The sequence below is a fragment of the Bos mutus genome, chromosome 7 (assembly GCF_027580195.1).
Source record: "Bos mutus isolate GX-2022 chromosome 7, NWIPB_WYAK_1.1, whole genome shotgun sequence".
Classification (NCBI taxonomy): domain Eukaryota; kingdom Metazoa; phylum Chordata; class Mammalia; order Artiodactyla; family Bovidae; genus Bos; species Bos mutus.
The window spans coordinates 50,456,891-50,473,955 of NC_091623.1; the positions used below are offsets into that span (position 1 = coordinate 50,456,891).

Genomic DNA, 17,065 nt, shown 5'->3' on the forward strand with positions numbered 1-17,065 from the left:
GAGACCTGGTTCAATCCCTGGGTTGAGAAAATCCCCTGGAGGAGGGCATGGCAACCCACTCCAGTACTCTTGCCTGAAAAATTCCATGCACCAAGGAGCCTGGTAAGATACAATACATGGGGCTGCACAGAGTTGGACATGACTGATTGACTAAGCAGCAGCAGCAGCAAGCAGGGATTAAGGCCCCTATTAGGGTTGCCAAGGAGGGTCTCAGGAGGTGATTTTTGAGCTAAGACTTGGGTGACAGGAGCTGTTTGTCATATGAAGAGCTGGAGGAAGAGGGTTTTGGTAGAAGAAAGAGCCAGGACAAATGTCTTCTGGTAAAAAGCGCTCAGCATTGCTTCAGACCAGAAGGTTGGTGAGGGAGGCCCCGGAGAGGAAAGGAGCTGGAAAGGGTCAGAGGCACAGGGTCCCAGCGTGCAGGGCTCCGCAGCCTGAGGACAAGTGTGGACTGGAATCTTGGCCCAGTGGGGGGCTGCTACAGGAGTTTAGCAGTAAGGAGAAGTTTTGAGGAGAAAGGAATGATTAACAGTATCATTTATGCAGAGAGTCAGGCAAAGGAGCAGCCAGGAACAGTCTACAGGATTTGACAATGTGCAGGTGAGCTCTGGAACATACCGGGTAGAGATTTCAGGCCATGGATGATCTCTCGCCTTCTGTTTTGCAGTGAAATGCGGTCTTCAGACATCATCAAACCAAACATCACCAAGGAGATGAACTGACTGGTGTAAGCCTGAGGACAGAACAGTGGTGCTGGCAGAACTCGGGCAATGTGCATGTGGTGACCACTCAAGATGAGACAGATCCCGGGGCTCCCCTCCAGGACCACCCACCCAGTGGAGGCCCTCCTGTGGGTGCCCACGTGGCTCCTACCTTGGTGCTGGCCACACCGATCTCCGGCCCTGCGTTGATGTGGACGCCGCAGTCCGTCTCGCGGGAGATGGAGCTGCCCACGGTGTTGGTGACGCCCACGGTCAGAGCTCGGCGGTCCTTGCAGTAGCGCAGTGCCAGGAGGGTGTCTGCAGTCTCCCCTGCCACACAGGTCCTTCTTTTCAGTTCACAGCTATGTGGCTCTGCCAGACTTAACCTCCACCCCTGACTCATTTACTTCTGGCTCTCAGGCAGAAATTGGTGCCCAGACACAGTTTGTGTGTGCTTAGAATGGAAAATGTGTGCTCAATAATTTTTTCTAGTTGATTCTCTCTCTTTTTTAATGTAAGATGTTCTTTATTTAAGGGTTGTTAACGCCAGAGACACAATTAGCACTTAGATCTTGAAAAAAGGAGAATTCTTTAGTCTTAAAAGTAAATAGGAAATAAAACATTCGTGGGGATTTGGATTCAAAGTTTGAAATTAATTTATCACTTTTCATTTTACTGTTTAGTGTGAAGTGCATGTTCTAGGGATGTTAAAACCTTTCTCACGAAAATTGGTAAATTATTCAACTGGATGGGGCCTTCACATGGGGACCGCAACCACAGAGGCAGATGGGAGTCACTTGATCACTTGGGTGTTTAGTAATGCAGTTAATGTGGTTTACTGTGATCATTTCTGTAATTAGAAGATGAAAGCTGATTCGTAAGTGGAACTAACTTGGAAGGAATTTATTAAAAGTTTGTGTGTGATTGAATGTTAAACAGAACATTTAAATTCCATAATTGAGGTTTTCATGAAAAATATGTGAGACATGTTTTTCTAAAAATGGCTTAAGACTCTCTTGTCCCTGGTCTTCTCTAATTTTTCTTGAATTGTAAGACAGAGTGGTTTATACTTACTCTTCTGTTATCTCACTTCCCATTTCCTATTTAACCCACTCTGTCTGGCCTTGTGCCCTGGTGGATTCTCAGATTCAAGATTTCGCTACTATTTATGTGACAAGTAGTTTCTCATCCACTGTCTCACTGAATTCTCATGACAACTCCTCCCCAATGGGAGGCATCACCTCCATTTCCCTTTTAGGATGAGGTGTTCAGAGACGGAGGAAATCAACGCTTCTCTTGATCAAGGCCAATTAGCTGTGGGTGATGGAGTAGGCCTGGCTTGGGCCTGGCTCCCAGTATTCTTTTTTGGACTCTAAACGACCTCATTCAGAATGGGCTGAAATTTAATATTTAAAAAGCAAGAATGCTCCTAAATAGTGCTTCTCAAACAGATCTTGTTTTAAAGGAAAACATTTCTTGTAGCCTCCGAGTGTGGACTCAAATTATTTTTATTGAAAAAAAAAAATTTAAATAGGTTCATGAATAAACTGGCAAGAAGTCCCTGTTGGTAAGTCCTAAAGAACTCAAGTGAAATTAGACATGATGCAGAACATAAAATCAAACATTCAGTGTCCACACAGCCACCACTCTTGGCTCTGCTGCCCTGACTTTGTTTCAGTGCTGGCTGGAACTGCGGCCCACTGCTCCTCTCCTGTTTCCACTCAGACTTGCATCTAGCACAATGGGCCACATAGCCCTTTCTCAGCACCAGTGGGGGCCAGGGCTGGGAGCTGGGGACAGATCTATATTCATCAGTGTCCCCATTTTTGATAGTTTAAAAAATTTTAATGTAAAGAGCTAAACAAAATGAAACTTTAACCCCCTTCTATGAAGTCACTCATAAGGTAAAACTGCATTATTTCCACATTAAATGCACCTCCATTCTTTGGTTAGTGGCTCCCACCAATTCACGAAACATTTTTAGGCTCTGACAGAATTATAAACCCAAAGGTAAGTGGCAACTGAAGTTAGAGGGCAGCACCTGGGAACGAGGTGGTCAGCTAGATAGTGGGTATGTCAGCATTAGTTTTTCTTAGCTTGTCATTGAAATGGAAATACTATTAAAAATTCAAACTGAAAACAGCATAAAAAGATACGAGGGCATTCTGTTAATGCTGCAGTTGTGATAATGACACTGGTGCTATATTTTTTCTTTTATCATTTATAGATACGTTTTGAAATATTTATGGATAAAATAACATGTTTGATATTGACTTTTAAATAACCTAATGAAAGGGAGAGGTTAAAGTGGCTTTGATAATACAAATTGGGTGAGGTATTTCATAACATAACTGCTTAGCCTAGGCGCTTCCTCATGTGTCTTTCTTCTATAAAGGTTTGGAATTCTGCATAGTTAAGTGTTATAAGAATTTTCCCAGAGCTCATGCATATGAGTTCCAAGCACATGGCTGTGCATCACCTCTCTGACCCCCTGTCCTGCCTTGAGCTGGAGCAAACGCTCCAGAATGTTAGAAAGGCACCCAGACAGGGTTTCCTGAGCTGGGAGAGGGTAGTCTGGACTCTCTACATGTGAACAGTGTCTATGCCTCCTACTGCTGGATTGCTGGTGCCCAAACAGTTCTTAAAGGTACGATCAACCAGTAGCATGATGAAACTTTCCTCTAATTTAAACCCAGCACACATTTATGAGTACCTCAGTGAGGAGGCTCTTAAGTCCTGGACTTGGAATGTCAGGAGAAGGAAAAACTTCGCTGCATGGCCCTCCTCATAAAATGGGACAGCAGTTGATGGCTCTGAGGGTTAAATGACCCTGTGCCTCAGAGCATGTGGCACACAATCTGTGTGCAGAGAATGTCTCTGGATGGAGGAGGCGAGGAGCTGTGTGGTGCCTCACTGAGAGGACAGAGCCCTGAGGTGAGCTACTGAAAACCACAACCCTTACCTGACTGGCTTATGAAAAAGCAAACGTCATCCCTGAACACAGGTGTGTTCCTGTCCAGAAAATCACTAGCAAGTTCAACCATCACGGGGAGCTCGGTCAGTTCCTCCAAAACTTGCCGCGTCTAAAGCCAACAAAAAAGGAAACTAAAGTCAGTTACGGACACTACAGGGACAAAGACAGCTGAGCTTCTAAGACACCACTGCGTACAGGTGGGCAGGGAAATTCAGGCATTCACACGCCAAACTGCAGGAGAAAGGGCTCCACGCCAGTTCTCATACTGGCTCATGGCAACGAATTTGGAAGCCCAGACACAGGACAGGATCTAAGACTCATCTTGCCCTAGCCGACACTGCCTCCCAGGCACTGTCGAGGGTCCAGCCTGTCGCACTTACGGCCACAGCGGCGTGGTAGCTGGTCCCACAGCCAATCACAATGAGCCGTCGGCATCGTCTGATCTCCTTCAAGTGGTCTTTCAAGCCACCCAGGAGCACTGCAGGACACACGCAGGGCATTAATGCTGACACAACACAGGGACCACGCATAGGCCTAGGGCTCGGATGAGGGATTACCTGTGTTGGTCTCAAAATTCACTCGACCTCTCATGGTATTGAAAACGGATTCTGGCTGTTCAAATATCTCCTTTTGCATAAATGCACTGAAGTTACCTGGTCAAACAAACATCAACAAGATGAGTCAATTTTAATTTTGTTACACTACCACTGCTTAGCTTTTAATCAAGAAGAAAAGTTGTTATGCAGTCACAGGGACACGTATATAGGCCACTACAGATTACGAAGGGTATCTCCAGGTATTGTCCCATCTGAGACTCATGGTGATGAGTCAGGTCAGGCATGATTACTGTCTTCAGTGTGCATATCATACCCTGCAGCTTGAGGGAGGGAGGGATGTAAGCAACAGATGCGTGGCTGGCCTTCCTGGGCCATGCTCCTCTTAGCAAGGCCACAAGAAAGTACGATGCTTTACTTCCTACTACCCCCCTACTTAGGAAAGTGCACATGAAGCAAGTCTAAGGAAATAGACCACTTTTCAAAACCAAATACACTCCTAACTTCTGTATTGAAACAAAAAAGAAAAACACCTTTTGAAAAAGACCATTTTTCCAGGGCTCTGATCTGAATGAAACCAGATACTATCCCAGACCTCCTGACAGGTGTTATGCCTGATGCCTGTCAACAGGTGTGCAGACGGGCTGGGAGTGCCCTCTGTGACAAACAGATGCATGATGTCCAGCATTGCAGCGTCTCTGAATGCTGCCCTCCACAGAGGACTTGTAGAAAGAGTGACATGAAGCAAACAGAGCAAGTGAGGATAGGTAGGGGCCGCTGCAGATACAGATCAGGGAAGGGCTCTCTGAGGGAGTGACGTTTCAGGGGAAATGATTAAAAGAAGCTGGTCCTGTGAGAAGCTGAGTGAGTACCCCCTGCAGGTAAGTAAGCATTCAACTTGTCTGAGCAACGGTGAGGAGGGCGGGATGGGCAGACAGAGGCATAGTGAGAAAGGGTTGCATGAGGTGGTGCCCGGCTGGGTGTGGGTGGTTGTGGGCTGTTGCTGGGAGGGTTTTATTCAAGGAGCAGTGGGAAGCCATCGGAGGGCTTTATGCAGCAGGATAAGAGGGTATGATTCACGCTCTTAAAAGTTTACCCCGGTGGCCCTGTGGAGAAGAGTGTGCAGGAAGACCAGTGTGGGTGCAGGAAGACGGGCTCCCCTGGCAAGGAGAGAGTAGTCCACAGTCTCCTGTTACTGCAGGCCTGTAGGAATGTGTCCTAGAGAGTTCTAAAGGGAGGTAGTTGATGGACTGGGGTCAGATCAAGCAGGAAGACCTGGTACCTGGACACAGTCAGAAGTTCCCTTTGGAGTAGCCAGGCCAGGCACCCCACAATCCTGAGCTGCATGAACCACAGACCACCTGCAGCCCCACCCCAGTGCTTAGGGCAGGCAGGAAGGCTGTGGTGCCCACCCTGGATAGGGAAGAGAGTCTCCCTCACAGAGTACATGCCCCTGAGGTTGCTGCACAGGGACTCTCAAAAGACACTTGCCTTTCATGATTTGCTGCAATTCCATCTGCAAGGTCTGGATGGCTCGAGATGGGTCATCACTAGCCAAACGCTTGACCCGGTGAATAGAGAGTTTCCCATCAGCCACTGCGGCAATGTCATCATCCTCAAGGAAGATGACCCGGTTGGTGTGCTCTATGATAGCACTGGAGCAAGGAAAAAATGGGTATCAGAGACAGGGCCCACCCTTGACACTTACTCACTGCGTCTCAACTGTGGGTCCGTATCAGTAGCACTGAATTGCACTTTACGATATGCCATATTTACACTAATTCATACCTCCCGCCCCTTAAGCCAGACCCAGACATCAAATCATCTGTAAACCTTTTGGCTTATAGCTCTAAAAGATAAGAATTATTTTGTAATCCTACTCAAATACCATTATCACGTCTAAGAGTAATAGTTATTCCTCCATATCATCAAATATCCAGTATGTTCAAATTTCCCCAATAATCTCATAGATGTCCTTTTATAATTGTTTTCTTCAAACCAGGATCCAAACAACGTCAACTTTGGAGAATGTTCAAGAACTAACACATTATTCTGAATCATAAAGGGAAAGTATGAACATTTATCTTGCCTTTCCAAATGATCTATCTTTCAGAATAACCACATTTTAAGAAGGCAAGTTTCTCTTTATAGGGGGGAAACACAGCTAATAAAGAAGGACTGACAGAATTATAATAATCAACCTATGAACTTATAATTGTTAATAGCCCTAATCAAGGTCTATCAGTGGCTACTGACACAAAGAGATGAAAATCTGAGAGCTGCTTTATAATGGATGAAAGAGGCCGGTGATGCGGATTTTAACAAGACTACAAAAAGACAATGAAACTTAGTGCCTTCTGATGGAAGTACACACTACCTATTCAATAGTCTTGCCAAAAAAAAAAAAATCAAACCTGATGATCAAGCTTCTAGATACCTGTAAACTCCTGTTTGCAGGAAATACAGAAGAACATGGAGGAGGCACACAACAAAATCCATTTAGAGGGAAACTCATTCGGACAGATGACTTCTCTTATACACACATACACATGCATGCAAGCAAAGGGGGGGAACTTAAAGGTAACTATAAGATCTATCCATTAATGAAATGTGCAGTCACTGTGTTTATTTTTAAACTAACTTTCTCTGTGTGGAAAGTAATATAAGATCTATCCATTAATGAAATGTGCAGTCACTGTGTTTATTTTCAAACTAACTTTCTCTGTGTGGAAAGTAATAATGATTTTTCCCTTGAGATGGTAAATGAAAAAGAAAGGTAATCAACAGTACAGGTGGTACACAGATACGGCAAAAGCCATGAAGGCGGGCTTTCCTGGTGGTTCAGACAGTAAAGAATTTGCCTGCAAATGCAGGAGAGCCCTGGGTCAGGAAGATCCCCTGGAGAAGGGAATGGCTACCCACTCCAGTATTCCTGCCTGGAGAATTCCATGGACAGTCTAGCCTGGCAGGCTATAGTCCATGGGGTTGCAAAGAGTTAGACATGACTGAGCGACTAACACTTAACACTATGAAGGTGGTACTTGAAGGACCATGAGAGAAAAAAACACTCATGCCACCAAGTGCTACACCAATATGTACCCTGTGCAGAAAAATGAGCACTTAAAACTTCTGGTGCAAAGTTAAAAAGAGAAAACAATCAAGTTTAGGGCTCTAAGAGAGGCATTTCCAGATCCTAGTGAAGAAAGATAAAGTAGTATGGAAAGCCCTTGCACTAGAAAAAATATTTTAAACAATATATGTTCTTTGAATAAAAAGCAGAAAACACAGTCAACAAGAGGAAGAAGTAAAAATGGCCTGATTCAATCTCCAATAAAGAAATACTGCTTACACTGTACTTTCCTTCAGACAGGGCTTAATATGTGTGTTTGATTTACGTGTGCATATAATCTGCATGTTTAAATATAATCATTGTTTTAATTTACAGAATGGATAGGGAGTCATCAAGATTATAGGTCCAGGAGTTAGACCTGAGGTGGAGTCCTCATCCCTGTCTTTTACCAGCCTGTGGCCTTGGACAGCACAGACATGACCCCTCTAAGCCCGTCCTGGGCTCCTCAACTTCAAAATGGAAGGTGACCACTGTGTCTTCTCCAGAGGCCTGTCGTGACGACTGCACGGGAGAGTCTTGGTAAAGCCCTCTGCACAGTGTCCAGCTGTAAGTGCACAGTGCATGCTGGTCACTGTTGTCACGAGAGCGCCACAGCATGCTTTCATATACGAGAGGGTCACCTCCGCCACTCTTATTTTCCAATATGTACTTTTTCATCTATACACAGTACACTGTAGAATCACTTTTTTAAGTTCCAAAAACGTACACAAACAAAAGAATGTCAGAGATTTAATGACAGCATTGAATTTACAGATTAATTTAAGAAGAGTCAATTTCTTTAAAAATAATTTTAAATTATTAAATTAACTGTAAACCAATTAATGTCTTCATAATAATATTAAGCCTTCCTACCAAGGAATGTGGTAATCTCTCCCTTTATTCAAATCTCTTCTTGTTTCTCATGGTAAGTTTTTGCAGTCTTTTCCAAATAGGTTCTGAATTATTTTTATTTAAATTTATTTTAGGGCTGCCCTGGTAGCTCAGCTGGTAAAGAATCCGCCTGCAATGCAGGAGACCCCAGTTCAATTCCTGGGTCAGGAAGAACTGCTGGAAAAGGGATAGGCTACTCACTCCAGTATTCTTGGGCTTTCCTGGTGGTTCAGACGGTAAAGAATCCACCTGCAACGTGGGAGACCTGGGTTCGATTCCCGGGTTGGGAAGATCTCCTGGAGAAGGGAACGGCTACCCACTGCAGTATTCTAGCCTGGAGAATTCCATGGACTGTATTGTCCATGGAGTTGCAAAGAGTCGGACATGACTTTCCTACCAAGGAATGTGGAATCTCTCCCTGTGTTCAGCTCTCGTTTCTTATGGTAAACTTTTGCAGTCTTCTCCAAACAGATTCTGAATTATTTTTATTTAAATTTATTTTAAGGGAGTACAACTTTTTTTTTTTTTCCAGCCATGGTAAATAGATTACTTTTTTCCATTCAACAAAGGTTTGCTGAGAGCCAGCCGTACCAGTCACTTATGGAGACATGAGTGGGGGACAGGGTTGATGTGGTCCCCTAATACCCATCTCATTGAGCTGACAGCAAAGTGGCTACTGCTGGGATGTCAAGTTTCCACATCTTTATATTCTGAAGAGCCATGAGTATTACTTCTGACAGCCTTTCAGGTGGGTTTTATATAATCATACAAAAGTGTATAATCATATTGCCTATAAATAATTGCTTACTCTTGCATGTACTTATGGCTTTTCTTTTTGAGAAACATCTACCATACTTCAATGAATATAAGGTAATATTGATCTTAAGGTTGTGATTATTTTATGTACTTCTAAAAGATTAAAACTATCAGATCAGATCAGATCAGTCACTCAGTCGTGTCCGACTCTTTGCGACCCCATGAATTGCAGCACGCCAGGCCTCCCTGTCCATCACCAACTCCCGGAGTTCACTCAGACTCACGTTCATCGAGTCAGTGATGCCATCCAGCCATCTCATCCTCTGTCGTCCCCTTCTCCTCCTGCCCCCAATCCCTCCCAGCATCAGAGTCTTTTCCAATGAGTCAACTCTTCGCATGAGGTGGCCAAAGTACTGGAGTTTCAGCTTTAGCATCATTCCTTCCAAAGAAATCTCAGGGCTGATCTCCTACAGAATGGACTGGTTGGATCTCCTTGCACTATAGCAAATTATAATTGTAAGATGCTACTCGTAGATACTGGGCTTCCCTTGTGGCTCAGCTGGTAAAGAATCCGCCTGCAATGTGGGAGACCTGGGTTCGATTCCTGGGTAGGGAAGATCCCCTGAAGAAGGGAAAGGCTACCCACTCCAGTATCCTGGCCTGGAGAATTCCATGGGGATAGTCCATGGGGTCGCAGAGTCGGACACGACTGAGCGACTTTCACTTTCACTTGTAGATACTAAAATCTATGAGATAACTATATGTCTTAGAACCATTGAAATATTAGTTTCTCATTGAAATGGTGCACTAAGAAACACAGTTTGGGAACTGCTGCCCTTTCCTAACCAGCATTAAGTACAATGCTGGCTGGGGCTGAAATAGGCCTTGCAGCCTGGGCTGCAGCTGCTGTTACTTCACGTTTCCCAGGAGGCCTCACCTGGTGTCCTTCTTGCTTCGCATCAAGGCCCTACCAGAGGGTGGTGGGAAAAAAGGCATAATAAAGATTTAGATAAAGGAGGTGGTGGTTTATGATGGTTTTCTAGGGCTTCCCTGGTGGCTCAGTTGGTAAAGAATCTGCCTGCAATGAAGGAGACCCAGTTTGATTCCTGGATTGGGAAGATCCCCTGGAGGAGGGCATGGCAACCCACTCCAGTGTTCTTGCCTGGAGCATCCGCATGGACAGAGGAGCCTGGCAGGCTACAGTCCATGGACTTGCAAAGAGTCGGACATGACTGAGCGACTAAGCACACATGATGGTTTTCTATTTCAACCAGCAGGAAAGTGCTGTTGTCTTTTCTGAGTGTATTTGTGTGTATCCATTTTTGGGATACACTAAAATGGGCATGAAGCGTACTTTCTCAAGTTTCAGAATTACTGTTTGGTGTACTGATGAGAACATGGACTTTGGGATCCTTTGGGCCAGAACCCTCAATCTTGGCTCTTTTATGAATGGTCAGACGCTGGTAAAGGCAGGCAAGGTTCAGGAAGGACCGAAGGTCTGGAGACACTTGCCCCATCTAAAGGGAGCAGCCTTTGAATGGCCCCAGGAAGGACTGGAGGGAGCTGTCTGGTGTGCTCAAATCTGCTGGTTTTCCAGGAAAGTTAGATGTTTAGATTTTTATGGAAAATTTCCCAGTTTTACAATGTTGGCAACTAATTCAATTATTCCGTACAGCCCCACATGTTGTTAGATCAGTGGGCTTCGCCTTTGGCCAGCAGGGGTGCTGATGCCAGCCAGGCCAAAAGTGGTCACTGGACGAGGACTCCCTCGGGAGGGCCATCACCTCTTCCCCTTGCTGAGCCTTGAGAAAACAGCTCAAGTCCAGGGTAAGTAAGAAAGGAGGGTGTTCAGCCAGTCTTTCTTGATTACATCATCCTTGGAAAGAAAGGATGGCACCCCACTCCAATACTTCTGCCTGGAAAATCCCACGGATGGAGGAGCCTGGTAGGCTGCAGTCCATGGGGTCGCTGAGGGTCGGACACAACTGAGTGACTTCACTTTCACTCTTCACTTTCATGCATTGGAGAAGGAAATGGCAACCCACTCCAATGTTCTTGCCTGGAGAATCCCAGGGATGGGGGAGCCTGGTGGGCTGCCTTCTATGGGGTCACACAGAGTCAGACACGACTGAAGTGACTTACAGCAGCAGGAAAGAAAGGAAACAAGGTCTAGCTACCTTGCATCAGAAGCAAAAAAGAATTCCACTGCTTTATTGCCCACAGCGTGAAGGCAGGTCGAGCTGTCCAGCCTCTTCATCCTTGTTTTACAGATATTCTTCACATTCTCAATATTGCCTAGAAAATGAAGGGAAGGATCACAAATCCTGTTCAAACTATTTCCTCTGAACAACAGGAAGAAGCCAGTTTCCCCTTTGAATACGTGTGCAGAAATGTGCAAGTTTTAGCTTTGTCTGTATCAGCCAAATTGTGTAAAAGATCTCCAAATAGGAAGAGCTCTGAATTGACTGCTAACAAAACAAACCAAATCAACACTCAAATCAGGACGTGGTTGCCTTTATGGTAACAGAACCACATGCGGCTCCCGTGGCTTGTGTGCAAATTTGAAAATATACATGATAAAAAGCTTTTGAAAACATGGAGACAAGTCTCAGTTGCATGAAAACCGTTTGGACCTGGTCCCAGCAGAGTGAAGGGACGCATCCTGCCTCTGAGGGGAGCTGCTGCCTTCGCAACAGTGTCGTGCTGCTCAAATCCTTCTCAAGAAACTTACGTGTCCTATATAAGACGGGGATCTGTTCTGTGGAGAGTTTGTATTTGCTCCTTACTCCGATGAGTAGGGGACTGCCTCTCCTGTAAGGATAAGAGGGAACTGAATTACCTATTGCCTTGACACTCTGGGCTGGGCTGGGTGTCCTCTGAACATGAGATGGTATCCACATCAAGCCCCCTTCCTAGGGCAAAGTAACCCCAGGACATCCCAAAGATTGTCCCAGAAGTTATAGAACCACTAATTACAGATAATTTAGAAAAATAAAGCTTTATTGCTTCTTCACACTACCTTCTTCTGCATTCAAAATAGTAACATCATGATAATAGATTTTATTTTATTTTATTTTTTTTGATAATAGATTTTAAAAGGAGTTTCAAAATGTGACAGGGACCAACTAGCATTTTATAATTCTATAATTTGAAAGACTTAAATTCCAAATGGCAGTTTAGTTCCTGATCCAGAAAAAATAAAATTATAGTACATTCACACAATGTCCTGCCTTGATATTGTGATGGTCTGGGCCACAGGTACATTCTCCATGGCTCCCCGATACCTTCAGCAGGAAGCCTGCAACCACAGGGCACCCTAGATCCTACAGATCTGAGCCTCTGCCCACCTCCCAACTCCCCACCAGCTCTTGGGGTTCACGGGGTAGTGTCCAAACAACCTTGTTCGCTGCTGTCACCTATGCCTGGCACATAGAAGGTGTCAGTAAGTACCCACTGAGACTAGAGGAGCCTTAAGTCCCACCAGTGCCCCTCCCTGTCACCACCCTGGCATAACTGCAGATCCCTCACTCGAGGCTCTGAGCTTTTTGCTCACGCTGGTTTCTCGGCCTGCCTTACCCAGGCCAACACCTGCTTCCCCTTGGGCCCCCTGTGCACTGCCTCCCAGCCCCCATCACAGAGAACGACATTCTCAGCCCAGCTCTGTCCTCCTGCACAACTGTCCCGTCCTTAAGGGTCTGGTGGCCCTGAGTCCCCAGCTCAGCACACAGTAAGTGTCCACAAATATTGGTTGGAGTGATGGATAGATGAATGGGTAGATGGTCAGATTGACTGTGGATGGACAGAAGGGACGAACAGATGAACGGGTAGATAGACAAATGGTGGATGCACAGGTGGGTGGTTACGTGACGGCACTTACACACCCGCTTGTGTGACCCACACAGTACTGGGGGCCGCACAGCACAGGGCTCTGACAGAAGGACGTGTGGGCTGACCCAGGCCTCTCAGCTGACTCTTGGGTCACACCCGGCGTGAAGGTGATGAAGTTTAAGCTCCTGGCTTTCAAGGCCTCTTCTTTACTGGACTCAAATCAACATTCATTTGTGTTCCTGATTTCATGTTCATAATTTTACATACTTTTTCTAAAGGGAATTTCTGAAACTGACCTGAAACCTGGATCTGCCCTCGCTATACAATTTTTAGTTTGAATTTGTTGTCAATTCCTAAAAAAAATCTAGAGATTTCAAATAAATATCCAATTTTCTAGTTTCTCTTTTAATTACATCAGAAATTCCAGCCACGGCTGTCCCTTAGTCCCTTCCACTCTGCCAGAAGCCCTGCTCCTACCTTGTGCCTCAAGCTAAGTGATTTTATTTATTTGTAACTGGAAATGTCAGTGTATTCCGCCTTACCTTGTGGCCACGGCTTCTCCAGGGTAGTGGATGCTCTTGAAAACCAAGGCAAATGCACCTTCCTGAAAAGACAAGAAAGGAGAGTGAGGAACAACTTACTCTGGCTAAGCTAGGCTGCTGCAGCCCTGTCAGTCCACGAGTCCAGACAGCTCTCCTGGGGCCTCTTCACTGCAGGCGGTCCTGGGGTCACTCACTCAGGGTACTGAATACAGGACGGCATGTGCACAGGGATATTAGGAAGGGAAAGAGAAACCGACCATACCACAATCAAGTGCCAAAGACTGGAACTTGTGGATTTCATCGTGAGCAATACGAATCACCCTGTCCAGGCCCAGAAGGAACAGTTTCTGGCTCTGTGATGAGCTGTGTGGACTGCGCAGCCAGAACCTCAGGAAATGAGAACTGCAGCCAGGGGTGCTGCCCTGGGCCTCAGGGACTGTACCTCCTCAGGGAGCAATCATGAGGATTAAAGGGGCTAAACTAGGACCTACGTTTAGCTCAACACACGTTAGTACCTGGGTTCAAATTCTGGCTTCTCCCCTAAACTGGGCAATCGTTTCAGCCTTCTTTGTGCCTCATGGCTATCTTGTGCGGTTTCTGTGAGCCAAAGCGTTTTAAGTGCCTAGAACAGTGCCTGACGTACGGAAGCATGAGTTGTTATAATTATTATTTCTTTGGCAATAACGACTCTGTGTCTTACCTTGTTGGTTTGTGCAAACCAGAATTAGAATATAGCTCTCCTAACTCAAGACTCCAAACATTCTCCCTATTTAAAGCCTCGATGCAAAACTCTCTCCTACATTCTGACCATCCATACTAACCAGGCCCCTACTTGACTTTATGTACAGCCAGCTATCAGTCTGGATTTCTAAGACTTGGGAACCTGGGCAGACCCAAGGTCTCGTGCTATGGCCAGTGTGCCAGAGATATCCCAGGGCCAGCAACTCTAGGCCTCTAAGGGTCTTTCAAACTGCCCCAAATGAAGGGGGTTTAGACAGAATCTGAGGAGCCTGATATTCACCCTGCTGGTTTTGTCAACAATGAAGTAGGACTGAACAGAAAAGTTCTTCCCAGTCTCTGCCAAAAAGAGCTCTGTGTTGCTATGGGTACACTGCTGACATTTAAAAGGACCACCACTGGGATGCATTCCCAAAATTTAAAATTACAAATGGAAAGGAGGAAATACTCTGCTGCAAACTAAACTGGTTCACTGTGCATTAGTTATGGGACAGGCTTTTATTTGTAAATTAAGGTCCCCTAAGATAGGAGTCATAGGGCAAAGGGTTTAACAGTAGACTTACTTAAAATTAAAAAAAAAAAAAAGACTGAAAAGACCAATGGGTCACATGTTTTAAACTGCAGTGTTTGCACCCAAAGAAGCCTCTGACCCCAGATGTTCTAGACTCTTGGCCCTGAACACTGGCTCCAAACTGCCCCCATCTTGGGGGAGCTATGGATGGCACTGATGCTCAGAGGTGGACTCTAGCAAGTCTGGAGCCCTCTCCTCCTCCCTCCACCATCCCACGAGGGCCTACTCTACCTCCTCCTCCAAGGAGGGGTCTCTCCTGGGCAGTTCCCCCACCAAAACCTCAGAACTCCTCCCATATCTACAAGGATGCAACCTTTTAAGGCCAGACACTGTAGATAAGCCATCTTTAATCCTCAGGTACCTGGTGCAGGTTTGCCTAATAAGTGCTGATGAAAACTGAAAAGGAATGAAGGGAGGATTTAGATAAGTGAGAACTATAACTTACCAGCTGCTGAATGACTCTCTCCACCAGTGTTGAAAATGTAATGTCCTCGGTTTCTCTGTTGTCGAACACATATTTAATCAGCTTGGCAATGGTTTCTGTATCTGTTTCTGACTCAAACTCATAGCCTTTGCTTTCCTGGAATATTTGGTTAGACAACTGTCAGATAACGGTCATTGTGCAATGCTGGCCTGGCCGGCTCCCTCTCCTCCCTTATGACTTGTCCTTGGAGTGACATAAGGCGAGAACAAGGAAAACAGGGAAGGGATGAGAAATGTCTGCCTGAATCCCACAGCCTAACACAGCTGAGTCACTGTAGTCCTCCCTGAGATCATCCAGCCTCAGAAGCTTGTCCTTGCAATTAATCTGGACATTGCAAAAAATGTAGCAATCAAAATGATCAAATACGTTGAGTCAAATCCACCACCTCCCAACCAATACCACAACCTCTTCATACTTGAAACGCTTGCGTCTGTCTTCCCACCCTGCATTCCATTTGGTGTATGAGTCGGTATGTTATTTAGTGAATACACTTTGTTCTTTAGATTCTGCTGTGAATCTGAAACAACCTTTGAGGTAAATGAAAACGCCCTTCTCTCTCCTCCAGCGAGATCTGGGAAGGAGGCTGAGCTAGGGATAAGGTCTGTGTCCAGTGTGGTGATGTGGCCAAGAGTGGATGGCAATTCGCCCCTGCCTTTTTTTCCAGCAGGAAATAAGCTGGTTGGAAAGTTTCTGGGAAAGAGCAATATCACTTGACTTAGACATTACCCAGGGGAAGTATCTTACCAGAAATTTCCTCAGGTCTTTGTAATTTGTGATGATCCCATTATGGATGACAACGAATTCTGGAAGAAAAGTTTAGTCCAGAGAGAAATGTTATGAAGACATGAAGTTCAAGTCAGATGTGAAGAGAGACAATTTGACAGTTTGAAACTCTATGAATTTTGCTTATACAGACACTTGTGTTGAGCAAACTTCATTTATAGACATGAGAACTGACATCTGCCATGACTTTAGTTTAAACCTGAGGAAATAACACATTTCTCCTTTGATAAAAAGCATCCATCAGGCTGGCCATGCACTGAGTTCTGATTTGTGGGCTACAATATCATGAAATAGACTTTGGTTTTATGTCAAGTGAGATGATTAACCCTTCATTCTCTATTAACTGTTTTCATATCCACTCCCTTCTCCAGTTTTTTTTGTATCTACTGTGACATTGTTTCCTCACGTTGTTTTCTTAACCCTGTCACACTTTCTCTCATCAGAGCCTATTCTCTTAACTTCACATCAATAATTTGTTTTCAGGAATCTGTGTTTTCTTTGTAAAAGACTTCTTTGTGTAATTTTTGTATGCAATGCAGCTCTTGGGTATAAGTCTTCCTTGAAAGTATGCTCTTCAGCTATCACTGATGACTTAGAGAAATCTTACAAATCTTATTTCCCAGTTGTTTTATTTTCAATTACTCATCCTGAGTCAGGGCAGGCACGTCCAAGTTTGGGTGTGGGGGGATCTCCTTGGAGCCTCCCTGCTTTGGGGACACAGACTCACTGTCTGCACTGAGGTGGGGTCCACCCTATCATGTGAGTGGGCAGGAGGCTGGGGCTGATGTGGCTGCTCTGCTGAGAGGCATGTACTGGGCTTTCCCGTTCTCTGGAAGAGGCTTCACCCTTCCAAACTGGGCAGGAGGGAGGTGCCTCTAGGCACCACAGTGTGAACAGGGGCAAAAGCACGAGGGAGGTGCTATCTCCTGTGGCCTGACTTCCACAACAACTAATAGTAAGTGAGGCTTGTCAAGTGTTTAGTTAATAGAATTGAGTGGGCCAAAAAGTTCGTTTGGGGTTTTCCCCTAAGATGTTACAGAACAAATTTTTTGGCCAACACAATAAATACCCCTGGTGGCTCACATGGTAAAGAATCTGCCTGCAGTGAGGGAGAAGGAAATGGCAACCCACTCC

General features: G+C 45.3%; 1 protein-coding gene across 1 annotated transcript in view; it reads right to left on the reverse strand.

Annotated features, from left to right (window-relative positions):
* Positions 1 to 17,065, reverse strand: part of GFPT2 (glutamine-fructose-6-phosphate transaminase 2) — a 45,626-nt gene that overhangs the window by 7,926 nt on the left and 20,635 nt on the right. Inside the window, exons 5-15 of the mRNA XM_070373503.1 lie at positions 15,893 to 15,951; positions 15,110 to 15,244; positions 13,356 to 13,417; positions 11,717 to 11,796; positions 11,163 to 11,280; positions 5,721 to 5,884; positions 4,233 to 4,328; positions 4,056 to 4,153; positions 3,664 to 3,784; positions 874 to 1,031; positions 619 to 733 (exon numbers count right to left, since the gene is read on the reverse strand). Coding sequence (XP_070229604.1) covers positions 619 to 733; positions 874 to 1,031; positions 3,664 to 3,784; positions 4,056 to 4,153; positions 4,233 to 4,328; positions 5,721 to 5,884; positions 11,163 to 11,280; positions 11,717 to 11,796; positions 13,356 to 13,417; positions 15,110 to 15,244; positions 15,893 to 15,951 — 1,206 coding nt within the window. The remainder of the gene's footprint in view (positions 1 to 618; positions 734 to 873; positions 1,032 to 3,663; positions 3,785 to 4,055; positions 4,154 to 4,232; positions 4,329 to 5,720; positions 5,885 to 11,162; positions 11,281 to 11,716; positions 11,797 to 13,355; positions 13,418 to 15,109; positions 15,245 to 15,892; positions 15,952 to 17,065) is intronic.